The sequence below is a fragment of the Lathyrus oleraceus genome, chromosome 7, assembly GCF_024323335.1.
Source record: "Lathyrus oleraceus cultivar Zhongwan6 chromosome 7, CAAS_Psat_ZW6_1.0, whole genome shotgun sequence".
Lineage (NCBI taxonomy): Eukaryota > Viridiplantae > Streptophyta > Magnoliopsida > Fabales > Fabaceae > Lathyrus > Lathyrus oleraceus.
In genome coordinates this window covers 257,221,087-257,236,559 of record NC_066585.1, presented here as the reverse complement: position 1 = coordinate 257,236,559, position 15,473 = coordinate 257,221,087, and the positions used below count along the sequence as shown (strand labels likewise).

The 15,473-nt window shown below is 36.0% G+C and overlaps 1 protein-coding gene across 1 annotated transcript; it reads left to right on the top strand.

Annotated features, from left to right (window-relative positions):
• Positions 1 to 516: 516 nt before the first annotated feature.
• Positions 517 to 4,369, top strand: LOC127101538 (dihydroorotase, mitochondrial). The gene is made up of 7 exons (XM_051038979.1): positions 517 to 771; positions 1,594 to 1,895; positions 2,078 to 2,214; positions 2,805 to 2,970; positions 3,066 to 3,182; positions 3,273 to 3,433; positions 3,837 to 4,369. Exons 2-7 carry the CDS (start codon positions 1,631 to 1,633, stop codon positions 4,029 to 4,031), a joined length of 1,041 nt encoding a protein of 346 aa, XP_050894936.1. The 5' UTR covers positions 517 to 771; positions 1,594 to 1,630; the 3' UTR covers positions 4,032 to 4,369.
• The last annotated feature ends 11,104 nt before the right edge of the window (positions 4,370 to 15,473 follow it).

Genomic DNA, 15,473 nt, shown 5'->3' with positions numbered 1-15,473 from the left:
TTGAGTTGTGTTACATTTTTTTAAAAACCGACAAAATGAATTATAAAAAATATATATTTTATTTGAAACACAACCCGAGAATCCAACCCAACCCATTAATGAACGAGTCGGTTTTGACAATAAAATTGCGGGTTGGACGACGAACGCAACCCATTGAATTTTGAACGGGTTGGATAAATGGTTAGGTCAAATCGATCAAACCCAACTCGTGTACACACCTAAGATGGAGGAAATTTCTGAAATACCATTTGAAACTTTTGGCAAACCATTACTACAAATGTTTTAAAAATCGAATTGAATCGATTGATCGAACCGAGAACTGAAAGGATCATCGATTTTGTCTGATAGTTATATTGAATAAATTATTGAATCAATAAAAATTGATCAAAACCGATCAAAATTAAAAAACCGATATTTTAAAAAAATCGTATTAAATACTTATTTTTATATGACAAAATGATTTTAAGACAAAATCGGTCTTTTTGTTAATTATTTTAAAAAAATCAATTCAAATATAAAACAGCAAAAAGTCTGTGCGTGTACGATGAGAAGAGACTGAGTCGGAGATTGAGAACGCTTTCGCGTATCGCCGTTTCTGCCTCTCCGCCGCTCCGTATCGCCGTTCTGCCTCTCCGCCGCTCCGTATCGCCGTTCTGCCTCTCCGCCGCTCCATATCTCCGTTCTGCCTCTCCGCCGCTCCATATCTCCGTACTTCCTCTCCGCCGTCTTCCGTTCGCGTTCGCCGTTTGCCTCTTTGCCGGTGTCGAATCAGTAAGTGTCTGTGTCTTCCCCCAAATCTTATATCTTAGCTTAGCATCAATGTTAAACTGTGTTGATTGGAATGAGAAGAGAATCTGGTGAAAGAGAATGATGTTGAAACTTGTTATAGATTGGTCACTCTTGGATCTCTTATAAATAGCTTGTTAGCAGATTAATTTTAGGGTTATGAATAGCTTTGTTGATTGGAATGAGAATGATGAAGTTGTGAATAGCTTGTTAGCATCTCTAATCCAATAGCACATATCTGAAACTCTTCACTCAGGATTGTTGTTTTTGATGCACTTGATGTATTTTGTGATTAAGCTTTAGTTGATCGAATTGGAATTTCACACACTTGTAGGTTGAAATCAATTGGGAATTATAAATGTGTTATTGGATTGTTGGAATTCAGATATGACTGAATGTGATGTGAGTAAATGTGATGTGAGTGAAGTTGTGAAAAGCAACACAAGTTCAAAAATGTATTAATCATCCAAGAGTGTATTCACAACACTTCAACTAATCTCTTCCATATATCTTTAACCAAAAAACAACAATGTTATACACTTACCTTTAATCCTTAACCACATTTTGAAAGACTAATTATATGAAGCCATGTTTCAACTATAATATCCAATTGTGATGTGGTCCTGGTCTTGAAGAGATAATGGTCGTAATTGGAAGAGTCAGTTTTATCTCTTAGAATCTATATATACTCTATTTTTGGTATTATCAAAATATATGGGGTGTGAGAACTATCTTTAGGATGAATATAAATTCTTCTTCAATGCCCTTCCCACAAAGCCCACTAATCTAATGATCTTGCAACACCAGGTTAGGACGGTTTAATCTATCACCGGACGACAGAAAGATGGAGCTAACTATTACACAACCTGATGATTTCCATCTCCATCTTCGCGATGGTGCTCTTCTCCAAGCTGTAACCCCTCACAGTGCAAAGCATTTTGGAAGAGCTATAATCATGCCCAATTTGAAACCACCTATCACCACCACATCTTCCGCTGTTTCTTATCGAGAATCAATTTTGAAAGCAATACCTAAAACTTCCAATTTCACTCCTCTCATGACACTTTACCTCACTGATGCTACAACTCCTCATGAGATTCAACTTGCAAGTGAGTCTAATCACTGCCTCACAACTTTAAGAACTTTTACCCTGAATTGTTAATTTAATTTTTGTGTCTATTATCAAGGTTATTTCTTTTGTGTGTGTGTACTGTTTTATTATGATTAATTGTTAATATTTACTGCAATATCCATGTACACTATTTGATGTCGCTGTTACTTGCATTGACAGAAAAAAGTGGATTTGTTTATGGTGTGAAGCTATATCCTGCTGGTGCTACAACAAACTCTCAAGATGGTGTTACAGATCTTTTTGGAAATTGTTATTCTGTTCTCGAGGAAATGGTTGAGCAAGGTTTACCATTATTGGTAATTTGTTTACCTTTTATTTAGTTATGTTGTGTTCTTTCTTTATGTTTAGTGTCCTTTCCCCATTTGTTTGTTTGTGGGAGAGACTATATTGAATGTTTTTACTGTTTTATAGAAAATGTGTTTCATGCTTTATGCTGCTAGGCTTTTTCTGATTGAAGATTATTGATTCTAATTTCTAAACCAGTTATTCATATTCCTAAGTTAAATTGTTCAGAAGTAATTATTACTCCTTTGCAATGTTGTTAAATAGCCGCGATAGTAGCACTATCTCTCTATAGCAGAGTGGAATTCGGACAGACCACTATTGTTTTGCAATATGCAATTTAGTACAAAATGTTGTCAAATAGTAGCTATAGAGGTGCTATATCACTATTGGATAACGGAATTTTAACAATTTGCTATTTTCTGCTATCTGCAATTGACAACACTTTGAACTCGAAAATGAGCTGAGTGGTTCCTATGGCAAGCCAAGTGTGGCAATTTGAAATGTTTCTCTCTTTATATGTATGTCTTTTATTTTTATAATATAAAGTACTCAAAGAAGTTTTCGTTGTACTTTCTTATCTGTGAATCAGTATACATGACAGGTTCATGGAGAGGTCACAAATCCTGAAGTTGACATTTTTGATCGGGAAAAGGTCTTTATTGAAACAATTTTAGAGCCTTTAATTCAAAGGCTTCCACAATTGAAGATTGTGATGGAGCATATTACTACCATGGATGCTGTTAAGTTTGTAGAGTCTTGCAAAGAAGGTATTGTAGTAAATGACTTGGGAGATCTTATCTATCTTTTGAATGTACTGTAGTTTAGTTGTAAAATCGTTCTAATAATTTGCTACTTTTGTAAGGTTATGTAGCTGCAACTGTTACACCTCAGCATATTCTTCTCAATCGTAATGCTTTGTTCCAAGGTGGCTTACAGCCTCACAATTATTGTCTTCCCGTGCTTAAAAGAGAGATCCACAGTATGTGACTTTGTTTCTTTTCCCTTATTTCCCAGAGTTTCAACAACTTTTAGATGTAAGATCAGAATGTTCTTTTTGTCTCTTTTTTAGGACGGGCTATTGTTTCAGCTATCACTAGTGGAAGTAAACGATTTTTCCTCGGAACTGATAGTGCTCCACACGATAGGCGTAATAAGGAACGTGCTTGTGGATGTGCTGGCATATACAACTCCCCGGTTGCTCTATCACTATATGCCAAGGTTTTTGAAGAGGTAACACTTTTATTATAAGTTTATATTAAATTAAATAGGTCAATATTGCATATGTACATATGGATAGATTTCAGAAGAAAGAGGGATTTATTTCATTTAATCGCGACATGTTTGAGTTTCTCTGAGATTAATGTGAACTATTCTTTTGTTATAGAAATGAAAATATAATTTCCAAAAGGTTTGCAGGATAAGCAAGTATCTCTTATGTTAAACATGGCGGTGATGTCAAATTATAGTACTAATGTTTTGGTAATTATTCACATGCATCTCTCATGCGTGTTTTAAGATATGATAATCTTCTCATCTGAGTATAAATGGCATGTCTCTTGATGGGAAACTCATAATTTGCTTTCAAAGTTGTGGAGTTTAATCTTAATGTTTTATGAAATTGTTGCCCGTTTAGGCTGGTGCACTTGACAAGCTGGAGGCTTTTACAAGTTTTAATGGACCTGACTTCTATGGTATCCCCAGAAACAAGTCAAAGATTAAACTGAGGAAATCACCTTGGAAAGTACCCGAGTGTCTGTCATTTCCTTTCGGAGATATTATTCCCATGTTTGCCGGTGAAACACTTGATTGGGAGGCATTGCTTATTTGACTGGTCTCTGCACATGCCGAAAAGGACCTAGGTATGTAGCATTTATTAGAGTATGTTAATCTAGTTAGTTGGAATTGGTTGCTTTGATAACTGAACCCGATAGTTTGTACCAACTTGTCGAAGTTGTATAATAAGTGCGTTCTGGTGCGTATCACAAATCAGAAATGTGGACAGAAATAATGAATAAACTTTCTTCTATTTCTTTGAAAGTTTTATATCTTTCAGCATAAATAGCTGGTTGTTGAGATGGGAGTTTTTGTGGGCATTCAAAAATATGATCAGGCAATTTTTTGTATTCTATTTTTATGTATGTACTTTGAATCAGTTTGTATGTTTTACACATTGCCTCATTTCTGTTTTACAAGTTAATGATGTAGCTCAACTCATTGCATTCACTATGAACATATGAATGGAAATAACAGCCCAAAGATGTAAGGAAGTTTCACTTAGAACATTGCCCCAAAACCAAAAGTGGGACTTTTCTATTTAAATAGTCTTGTTATTCTTCATTCACAGCTATTTAAGTACACTTTGAACACTTTGAAAATGCATGTTCACATATTTGAAGTCAAACCAGCTGAGTATCATGTAAATTTAATGTTTGATGACCAACTAATGTAAGAGTATTTATCTGGACTCTTGCATAACAAGACATCTTTCATAACAATCATTTCTACTCTGAAGTTATCAGAATATATAAAGTTTCAACAATGTTCAATAAAAAGAAGATACTCATAGAGTCTAATGTAACATTGAAATGCTATCATATTGGAAGTGAGTGTGATCAACATACACACAATTAGAATTTTGTAGCACAACATAATCTTTTAACATTCTGAAAATCACAATTTGCATTGTTATTGTTGTAGGACATGGTTTCAGTAGGTATCTGCCACTCTGTTTTAGATTGAGATGTAGGATCAACAGTGGAGATAAGTACAGTTGGTTGAAGTGAACTAGTATTGGTTTCATATTCAGAGAGCTGAGAGATGGTCCACAAACACACCTAGGAGAAATAGGTGTGGATAAGGTAGATGAGGAGTTAGACAGGTCATGATTAGTTAGATTCAATGTAGAGTTACCCCATAGATACTAAGCATGTTTGAGCTAGTGAGGAATACAGAGGTATAGAGAATTAACTTCATTAAATATTACTACATCTTTGGAGATAAAGGCTCTACCTTCCGCAATCAAGCGTCTATAGCCTTTGTGAATGGGACACTTATTTATCAAGAAGATAAAAGGGAACACCTTACTTGTTCAAGTCTACGTAGACGACATAATCTTCGGTTCAACCAACAAAGAACTATGTGAAGAATTTGCGTTGATAATGCAAGGTGAATTTGAAATGTCTATGATGGAAAAGATGAACTATTTCCTTGGATTGCAAATCAAGCAACTAAAAGACGGAGGGGGGGGGGGGTGAATGAGACACTTATTTATCAAGAAGATAAAAGGGAACACCTTACTTGTTCAAGTCTACGTAGACGACATAATCTTCGGTTCAACCAACAAAGAACTATGTGAAGAATTTGCGTTGATAATGCAAGGTGAATTTGAAATGTCTATGATGGAAAAGATGAACTATTTCCTTGGATTGCAAATCAAGCAACTAAAAGACGGAGTCTTTATCAACCAATCAAAGTATTGCAAAGAGTTGTTAAAGAGATTTGAAATGGATGGTTGTAAAGCAATGTCAACACCAATGGGCTCCGGAATCTATGTTGATCAAGATGAATTGGGTGTGTCAATTGATATTACGAAGTATCGAGGTATGATTGGTTCTTTATTATATTTGACGGCAAGCCGTCCCGACATAATGTTTAGCGTGTGTTTATGTGCTCGCTTCCAAGCAAATCCAAAGGAGTCACATCTCACGGCGGTCAAAAGAATCATGAAGTATCTCAAAGGAACAACCAACGTTGACTTATGGTATCCTAAAGGTAGTGTTTGTAAGTTAATTGGTTATTCTGACACGAAATATGTAGATTGTAAAATAGATAGAAAAAGTACTAGTGGTACATGTCACATCCATGGAAATGCATTAGTTTCGTGGGCTTGCAAGAAACAAGCATGTGTTGCTCTAAGAATGAGACACTTATTTATCAAGAATATAAAAGGGAACACCTTACTTGTTCAAGTCTACGTAGACGACATAATCTTCGGTTCAACCAACAAAGAACTATGTGAAGAATTTGCGTTGATAATGCAAGGTGAATTTGAAATGTCTATGATGGGAAAGATGAACTATTTCCTTGGATTGCAAATCAAGCAACTAAAAGACGGAGGGGGGGGGGGGGGGGTGAATGAGACACTTATTTATCAAGAAGATAAAAGGGAACACCTTACTTGTTCAAGTCTACGTAGACGACATAATCTTCGGTTCAACCAACAAAGAACTATGTGAAGAATTTGCGTTGATAATGCAAGGTGAATTTGAAATGTCTATGATGGAAAAGATGAACTATTTCCTTGGATTGCAAATCAAGCAACTAAAAGACGGAGGGGGGGGGGGGGGTGAATGAGACACTTATTTATCAAGAAGATAAAAGGGAACACCTTACTTGTTCAAGTCTACGTAGACGACATAATCTTCGGTTCAACCAACAAAGAACTATGTGAAGAATTTGCGTTGATAATGCAAGGTGAATTTGAAATGTCTATGATGGAAAAGATGAACTATTTCCTTGGATTGCAAATCAAGCAACTAAAAGACGGAGTCTTTATCAACCAATCAAAGTATTGCAAAGAGTTGTTAAAGAGATTTGAAATGGATGGTTGTAAAGCAATGTCAACACCAATGGGCTCCGGAATCTATGTTGATCAAGATGAATTGGGTGTGTCAATTGATATTACGAAGTATCGAGGTATGATTGGTTCTTTATTATATTTGACGGCAAGCCGTCCCGACATAATGTTTAGCGTGTGTTTATGTGCTCGCTTCCAAGCAAATCCAAAGGAGTCACATCTCACGGCGGTCAAAAGAATCATGAAGTATCTCAAAGGAACAACCAACGTTGACTTATGGTATCCTAAAGGTAGTGTTTGTAAGTTAATTGGTTATTCTGACACGAAATATGTAGATTGTAAAATAGATAGAAAAAGTACTAGTGGTACATGTCACATCCATGGAAATGCATTAGTTTCGTGGGCTTGCAAGAAACAAGCATGTGTTGCTCTAAGAATGAGACACTTATTTATCAAGAATATAAAAGGGAACACCTTACTTGTTCAAGTCTACGTAGACGACATAATCTTCGGTTCAACCAACAAAGAACTATGTGAAGAATTTGCGTTGATAATGCAAGGTGAATTTGAAATGTCTATGATGGGAAAGATGAACTATTTCCTTGGATTGCAAATCAAGCAACTAAAAGACGGAGGGGGGGGAGGGGTGAATGAGACACTTATTTATCAAGAAGATAAAAGGGAACACCTTACTTGTTCAAGTCTACGTAGACGACATAATCTTCGGTTCAACCAACAAAGAACTATGTGAAGAATTTGCGTTGATAATGCAAGGTGAATTTGAAATGTCTATGATGGAAAAGATGAACTATTTCCTTGGATTGCAAATCAAGCAACTAAAAGACGGAGGGGGGGGGGGGGGTGAATGAGACACTTATTTATCAAGAAGATAAAAGGGAACACCTTACTTGTTCAAGTCTACGTAGACGACATAATCTTCGGTTCAACCAACAAAGAACTATGTGAAGAATTTGCGTTGATAATGCAAGGTGAATTTGAAATGTCTATGATGGAAAAGATGAACTATTTCCTTGGATTGCAAATCAAGCAACTAAAAGACGGAGTCTTTATCAACCAATCAAAGTATTGCAAAGAGTTGTTAAAGAGATTTGAAATGGATGGTTGTAAAGCAATGTCAACACCAATGGGCTCCGGAATCTATGTTGATCAAGATGAATTGGGTGTGTCAATTGATATTACGAAGTATCGAGGTATGATTGGTTCTTTATTATATTTGACGGCAAGCCGTCCCGACATAATGTTTAGCGTGTGTTTATGTGCTCGCTTCCAAGCAAATCCAAAGGAGTCACATCTCACGGCGGTCAAAAGAATCATGAAGTATCTCAAAGGAACAACCAACGTTGACTTATGGTATCCTAAAGGTAGTGTTTGTAAGTTAATTGGTTATTCTGACACGGAATATGTAGATTGTAAAATAGATAGAAAAAGTACTAGTGGTACATGTCACATCCATGGAAATGCATTAGTTTCGTGGGCTTGCAAGAAACAAGCATGTGTTGCTCTAAGAATGAGACACTTATTTATCAAGAATATAAAAGGGAACACCTTACTTGTTCAAGTCTACGTAGACGACATAATCTTCGGTTCAACCAACAAAGAACTATGTGAAGAATTTGCGTTGATAATGCAAGGTGAATTTGAAATGTCTATGATGGGAAAGATGAACTATTTCCTTGGATTGCAAATCAAGCAACTAAAAGACGGAGGGGGGGGGGGGGGGGGGTGAATGAGACACTTATTTATCAAGAAGATAAAAGGGAACACCTTACTTGTTCAAGTCTACGTAGACGACATAATCTTCGGTTCAACCAACAAAGAACTATGTGAAGAATTTGCGTTGATAATGCAAGGTGAATTTGAAATGTCTATGATGGAAAAGATGAACTATTTCCTTGGATTGCAAATCAAGCAACTAAAAGACGGAGTCTTTATCAACCAATCAAAGTATTGCAAAGAGTTGTTAAAGAGATTTGAAATGGATGGTTGTAAAGCAATGTCAACACCAATGGGCTCCGGAATCTATGTTGATCAAGATGAATTGGGTGTGTCAATTGATATTACGAAGTATCGAGGTATGATTGGTTCTTTATTATATTTGACGGCAAGCCGTCCCGACATAATGTTTAGCGTGTGTTTATGTGCTCGCTTCCAAGCAAATCCAAAGGAGTCACATCTCACGGCGGTCAAAAGAATCATGAAGTATCTCAAAGGAACAACCAACGTTGACTTATGGTATCCTAAAGGTAGTGTTTGTAAGTTAATTGGTTATTCTGACACGGAATATGTAGATTGTAAAATAGATAGAAAAAGTACTAGTGGTACATGTCACATCCATGGAAATGCATTAGTTTCGTGGGCTTGCAAGAAACAAGCATGTGTTGCTCTAAGAATGAGACACTTATTTATCAAGAATATAAAAGGGAACACCTTACTTGTTCAAGTCTACGTAGACGACATAATCTTCGGTTCAACCAACAAAGAACTATGTGAAGAATTTGCGTTGATAATGCAAGGTGAATTTGAAATGTCTATGATGGGAAAGATGAACTATTTCCTTGGATTGCAAATCAAGCAACTAAAAGACGGAATCTTTATCAACCAATCAAAGTATTGCAAAGAGTTGTTAAAGAGATTTGAAATGGATGGTTGTAAAGCAATGTCAACACCAATGGGCTCCGGAATCTATGTTGATCAAGATGAATTGGGTGTGTCAATTAATATTACGAAGGATCGAGGTATGCTTGGTTCTTTATTATATTTGACGGCAAGTCGTCCTGACATAATGTTTAACGTGTGTTTATGTGCTCGCTTCCAAGCAAATCCAAAGGAGTCACATCTCACGACGGTCAAAAGAATCATGAAGTATCTCAAAGGAACAACCAACGTTGACTTATGGTATCCTAAAGGTAGTGTTTGTAAGTTAATTGGTTATTCTGACGCGGAATATGTAGATTGTAAAATAGATAGAAAAAGTACTAGTGGTACATGTCACATCCTTGGAAATGCATTAGTTTCGTGGGCTTGCAAGAAACAAGCATGTGTTGCTCTAAGAATGAGACACTTATTTATCAAGAAGATAAAAGGGAACACGTTACTTGTTCAAGTCTACGTAGACGACATAATCTTCGGTTCAACCAACAAAGAACTATGTGAAGAATTTGCGTTGATAATGCAAGGTGAATTTGAAATGTCTATGATGGGAAAGATGAACTATTTCCTTGGATTGCAAATCAAGCAACTAAAAGACGGAATCTTTATCAATCAATCAAAGTATTGCAAAGAGTTGTTAAAGAGATTTGAAATGGATGATTGTAAAGCAATGTCAACACCAATGGGCTCCGGAATCTATGTTGATCAAGATGAATTGGGTGTGTCAATTGATATTACGAAGTATCGAGGTATGATTGGTTCTTTATTATATTTGACGGCAAGCCGTCCTGACATAATGTTTAACGTGTGTTTATGTGCTCGCTTCCAAGCAAATCCAAAGGAGTCACATCTCACGGCGGTCAAAAGAATCATGAAGTATCTCAAAGGAACAACCAACGTTGACTTATGGTATCCTAAAGGTAGTGTTTGTAAGTTAATTGGTTATTCTGACGCGGAATATGTAGATTGTAAAATAGATAGAAAAAGTACTAGTGGTACATGTCACATCCTTGGAAATGCATTAGTTTCGTGGGCTTGCAAGAAACAAGCATGTGTTGCTCTAAGCACTGCCGAAGCAGAATACATAGCCGCAAGTAGCTGTTGCGCTCAAATACTTTGGCTTAAGCAATAACTTTGTGACTACGGACTCGATCTTGGATGCATTCCTCTTCTTTGTGACAACACTAGTGTGATAAACATTACAAAGAATCTGGTCATGCACTCAAGAATCAAACATATTGATATTCGACATCACTTTCTTCGTGATCATGTGCTTCAAGGAGATGTCGAAGTCACATTTGTGGATACTCATAATCAACTGGCCGACATCTTCACAAAATCTTTGGCGCGAGAACCGTTCTACAAAATTCGAAGGGAACTTGGGATTCTAGATGAGTGTGATATTTAACTCATCAAAATATAAAAGGTGCACTCTTTCTTTTAATATCTTATAATTAATTATTTATAACTATTAAAATGTTCTTGTTATATGATAAGTGTGCTTGTTTATTTGTTAATTTAAGTATTTTTCAAAAAAAAAATGGTGTCAATCGATTAATGGTAGGGTGTCAATCGATTGGTCCATCTTATTTTCTCAAATTTCATGTTACAGAAAGTTTCTACAATCGATTACATGGTTGAGTCAATCGATTGGTTCCCTATTTTTTTAATTTTTAAAAAAAATTGTCTTTCAACCAATCGATTGTATCTCCCACATCAATCGATTGGTCTTTGTTATTTTTCAATTTTTTTACACAACCAATCAATTGGTCTTGCATGTTAATCGATTGATCCATTGAAATTTTTGTTTTATTTGGTCAACATGCACATGATTCTCTTCCCCTCTTTATTTAATGGCCAGGTAATTTCTGATTTTAGTGATACAATTGTCTCATTGCATTTACTAGTATTTTGTCTTTTCCCTCTTTTTCTCCTATTCTTTCTCCTTTTCCTATTCTCTAGTAAATATCATTTACCAATATATTCTCTATCTTTATGTCACTTTATTTGTGCTTTCATTACTTTTAATTTTCTTGGTTCATCTACTTGTTTCTCATTACTACAATCCACCACCACCATAAAGCCACTTCTCTCCATCAACCAATTTTCAGCATTCTCACGCCTCTACACTTCTCTTCAAAGGTTTTTTACTTCATCTTTGGTTTCTCTCTCCAAGCTTTTTCATGACATCTCAACTATCATACAAAGGCAAAGGGAAAGGCAAAGATTCTTCCTCAAGAGGCTCTCTAGATTTATCAAGGCTTTTTACTACAAAACATCAACAAGAAAGGTATGAAACCTTCTTCTTCCAAAAGAAAATCATGAAGCCTAAGTATAGCACTTTTGTTACTTTTTCTGAAGAAGTATTTACCTTTCCTAGTGTCTTTGAGGAGTTAGGTTTGTGTAACCTAATTGGTTGCCATTTAGACTTTTACCCTGAACTAGTTAAGGTTTTCTACTCCAATTTGGTAAGGAAGAAAGGGAAATTAACATCTGTAGTGAAAGGAGTCCCAATCTCTTTAACTGCATCTAATATTTGTGCTATTTTTGAAATCCCTCCTGGTGGTTATAAATTTGTTGGGACAATTGCTCCATGGGAAAACTATAGCAAACATGCCTTTTACTATAGCTTAAGTCGGTTGTCTGAACATCAAATTTATAACAAGAGAAAGGAGAGTTGTGGGGGAGATAACCCGGAACGAGTCTACTGATCCCCGGTAAAATTTTCTATTAATGATAGGATGTTACACTATTTTCTGGTATATGTTGTTGTGCCAAGATTTTCAAATCACTGCACTATCACCGATCCAGAAATGATGCTTCTCTATTCTATCAAAACTCACTTCCATGTTGATTGGGGTCATTCAATCCTATCTCATATGATGTCTCATGATGAGCATGCCGAAGGTCTACCATATGCTCACCTATTGACCAAGATTTTCCGACACTTCAACGTTAATCTGGAAAATGAGTTGTGTTTTTCAATGGAAAAACCTTCCTGTTTGATGCTAACCATAAAGGAAGGTTTTTCCATTGAAAAACATAACTCATTTTCCAGATTAACGTTGAAGTGTCAGAAAATCTTGGTCAATAAGTGAGCATATGGTAGACCTTCGGCATGCTCATCATGAGACATCATATGAGATAGGATTGAATGACCCCAATCGACATGGAAGTGAGTTTTGATGGAATAGAGAAGCATCATTTCTGGATCGGTGATAGTGCAGTGATTTAAAAATCTTGGCACAACAACATATACCAGAAAATAATGTAACATCTTGTCATTAATAGAAAATTTTGCCGGGGACCAGTAGACTCGTTCCGGGTTATCTCCCCCACAACTCTTCTTTCTCTTGTTATAAATTTGATGTTCAGACAACCGACTTAAGCTATAGTAAAAGGCATGTTTGCTATAGTTTTCCCATGGAGCGATTGTCCCAACAAATTTATGACCACCAGGAGGGATTTCAAAAATAGCACAAATATCAGATGCAGTTAAAGAGATTGGGACTCCTTTCACTACAGATGTTAATTTCCCTTTCTTCCTTACCAAATTGGAGTAGAAAACCTTAACTAGTTCAGGGTAAAAGTCTAAATGGCAACCAATTAGGTTACACAAACCTAACTCCTCAAAGACACTAGGAAAGGTAAATACTTCTTCAGGAAAAGTAACAAAAGTGCTATACTTAGGCTTCATGATTTTCTTTTGGAAGAAGAAGGTTTCATACCTTCCTTGTTGATGTTTTGTAGTAAAGAGCCTTGATAAATCTAGAGAGCCTCTTGAGGAAGAAGCTTTGCCTTTCCCTTTGCCTTTGTATGCTAGTTGAGATGCCATGAAAAAGCTTGGAGAGAGAAACCAAAGATGAAGCAAAAAAACCGTTGAAGAGAAGTGTAGAGGCGTGAGAATGCTGAAAGTTGGTTGATGGAGAGAGGTGGCTTTATGGTGGTGGTGGATTGTAGTAATGAGAAACAAGTAGATGAACCAAGAAAATTAAAAGTAATGAAAGCACAAATAGAGTGACATAAAGATAGAGAATATATTGGTAAATGATATTTACTAGAGAATAGGAAAAAGAGAAAGAATAGGAGAAAAAGAGGGAAAAGACAAAATACTAGTAAATGCAATGAGACAATTGTATTAGTAAAATTAGAAATCACCTGGCCATTAAATAAAGAGGGGACGAGAATCATGTGCATGTTGACCAAATAAAACAAAAATTTCAATGGATCAATCGATTAACATGCAAAACCAATCGATTGGTTGTCTAAAAAAATTGAAAAATAACAAAGACCAATCGATTGATGTGGGAGATACAATCAATTGGTTGAAAGCCAATTTTTTAAAAAATTTAAAAAATAGGGAACCAATCGATTGACTCAACCATGTAATCGATTGTAGAAACTTTCTGTAACATGAAATTTGAGAAAATAAGATGGACAAATCGATTGACACCCTACCATCAATCGATTGACACCAACTTTTTTTTTTGAAAAATATTTAAATAAACAAGCACACTTATCATAACAAGAACATTTTAATAGCTATAAATAATTAATTATAAGATATTAAAAGAAAGAGTGTACCTTTTATATTTTGATGAGTTAAATATCACACTCATCTAAAATCCCAAGTTCCCTTCGAATTTTGTAGAACGGTTCTCGCGCCAAAGATTTTGTGAAGATGTCGGCCAGTTGATTATGAGTATCCACAAATGTGACTTCGACATCTCCTTGAAGCACATGATCACGAAGAAAGTGATGTCGAATATCAATATGTTTGGTTTTTGAGTGCATGACCAGATTCTTTGTAATGTTTATCGCACTAGTGTTGTCACAAAGAAGAGGAATGCATCCAAGATCGAGTCCGTAGTCACGAAGTTATTGCTTAAGTCAAAGTATTTGAGCGCAACAGCTACCTGCGACTATGTATTATGCTTCGACAGTGCTTAGAGCAACACATGCTTGTTTCTTGCAAGCCCACGAAACTAATGCATTTCCAAGGATGTGACATGTACCACTAGTACTTTTTCTATCTGTTTTACAACTTGCATAATCCGCGTCAGTATAACCAATTAACTTACAAACACTACCTTTAGGATACCATAAGTCAACGTTGGTTGTTCCTTTGAGATACTTTATGATTCTTTTGACGCCGTGAGATATGACTCCTTTGGATTTGCTTGGAAGCGAGCACATAAACACACGCTAAACATTATGTCAGGACGGCTTGTCGTCAAATATAATAAAGAACCAATCATACCTCGATACTTCGTAATATCAATTGACACACCCGATTCGTCTTGACCAACATAGGTTCCGGAGCCCATTGGTGTTGACATTGCTTTACAACCATCCATTTCAAATCTCTTTAACAACTCTTTGCAATACTTTGATTGGTTGATAAAGATTCCGTCTTTTAGTTGCTTGATTTGCAATCCAAGGAAGTAGTTCATCTTTCCCATCATAGACATTTCAAATTCACCTTGCATTATCAACGCAAATTCTTCACATAGTTCTTTGTTGGTTGAACCGAAGATTATGTCGTCTACGTAGACTTAAACAAGTAAGGTGTTCCGTTTTATCTTCTTGATAAATAAAGTCTTGTCTATTTTGCCTTTTTCAAAACCTTTTTCACATAGAAAATTACTTAGACGATCATACCATGCTCTTGGTGCTTGTTTTAATCCATAGAGCGCTTTCTTCAGTTTGTATACATGTGAAGGATGCTTGAAGTCTTCAAAGCCCGGGGGTTGTTTGACATAGACTTCTTCGTTGATGTAGCCGTTCAAGAAGGCGCTTTTGACGTCCATTTGAAATAACTGAAAATTCATTGAACATGCGTAAGCAAGTAATAAACGAATAACTTCTAACCTTGCAACCGGAGCGAAAGTTTCTTCAAAGTCGATTCCTTCTTCTCGATTATACCCTTGAGCGGCCAATCTTGCATTGTTTCGAACAATTATTCCATTCTCATCAAGTTTGTTCTTAAACACCCATCTTGTTCCAATGATGTGCTTACCACTT

What these genes read in the sequence shown, in the direction of transcription:
- LOC127101538 (XM_051038979.1), top strand. Translation starts at nt 1,631, where the DNA reads ATGGAGCTAACTATTACACAACCTGATGATTTCCATCTCCATCTTCGC. An exon ending in TCATGAGATTCAACTTGCAA is followed by an intron (nt 1,896 to 2,077) that starts GTGAGTCTAATC and finishes TTGCATTGACAG; the next exon opens with AAAAAAGTGGATTTGTTTAT. An exon ending in TGTAGAGTCTTGCAAAGAAG is followed by an intron (nt 2,971 to 3,065) that starts GTATTGTAGTAA and finishes TACTTTTGTAAG; the next exon opens with GTTATGTAGCTGCAACTGTT.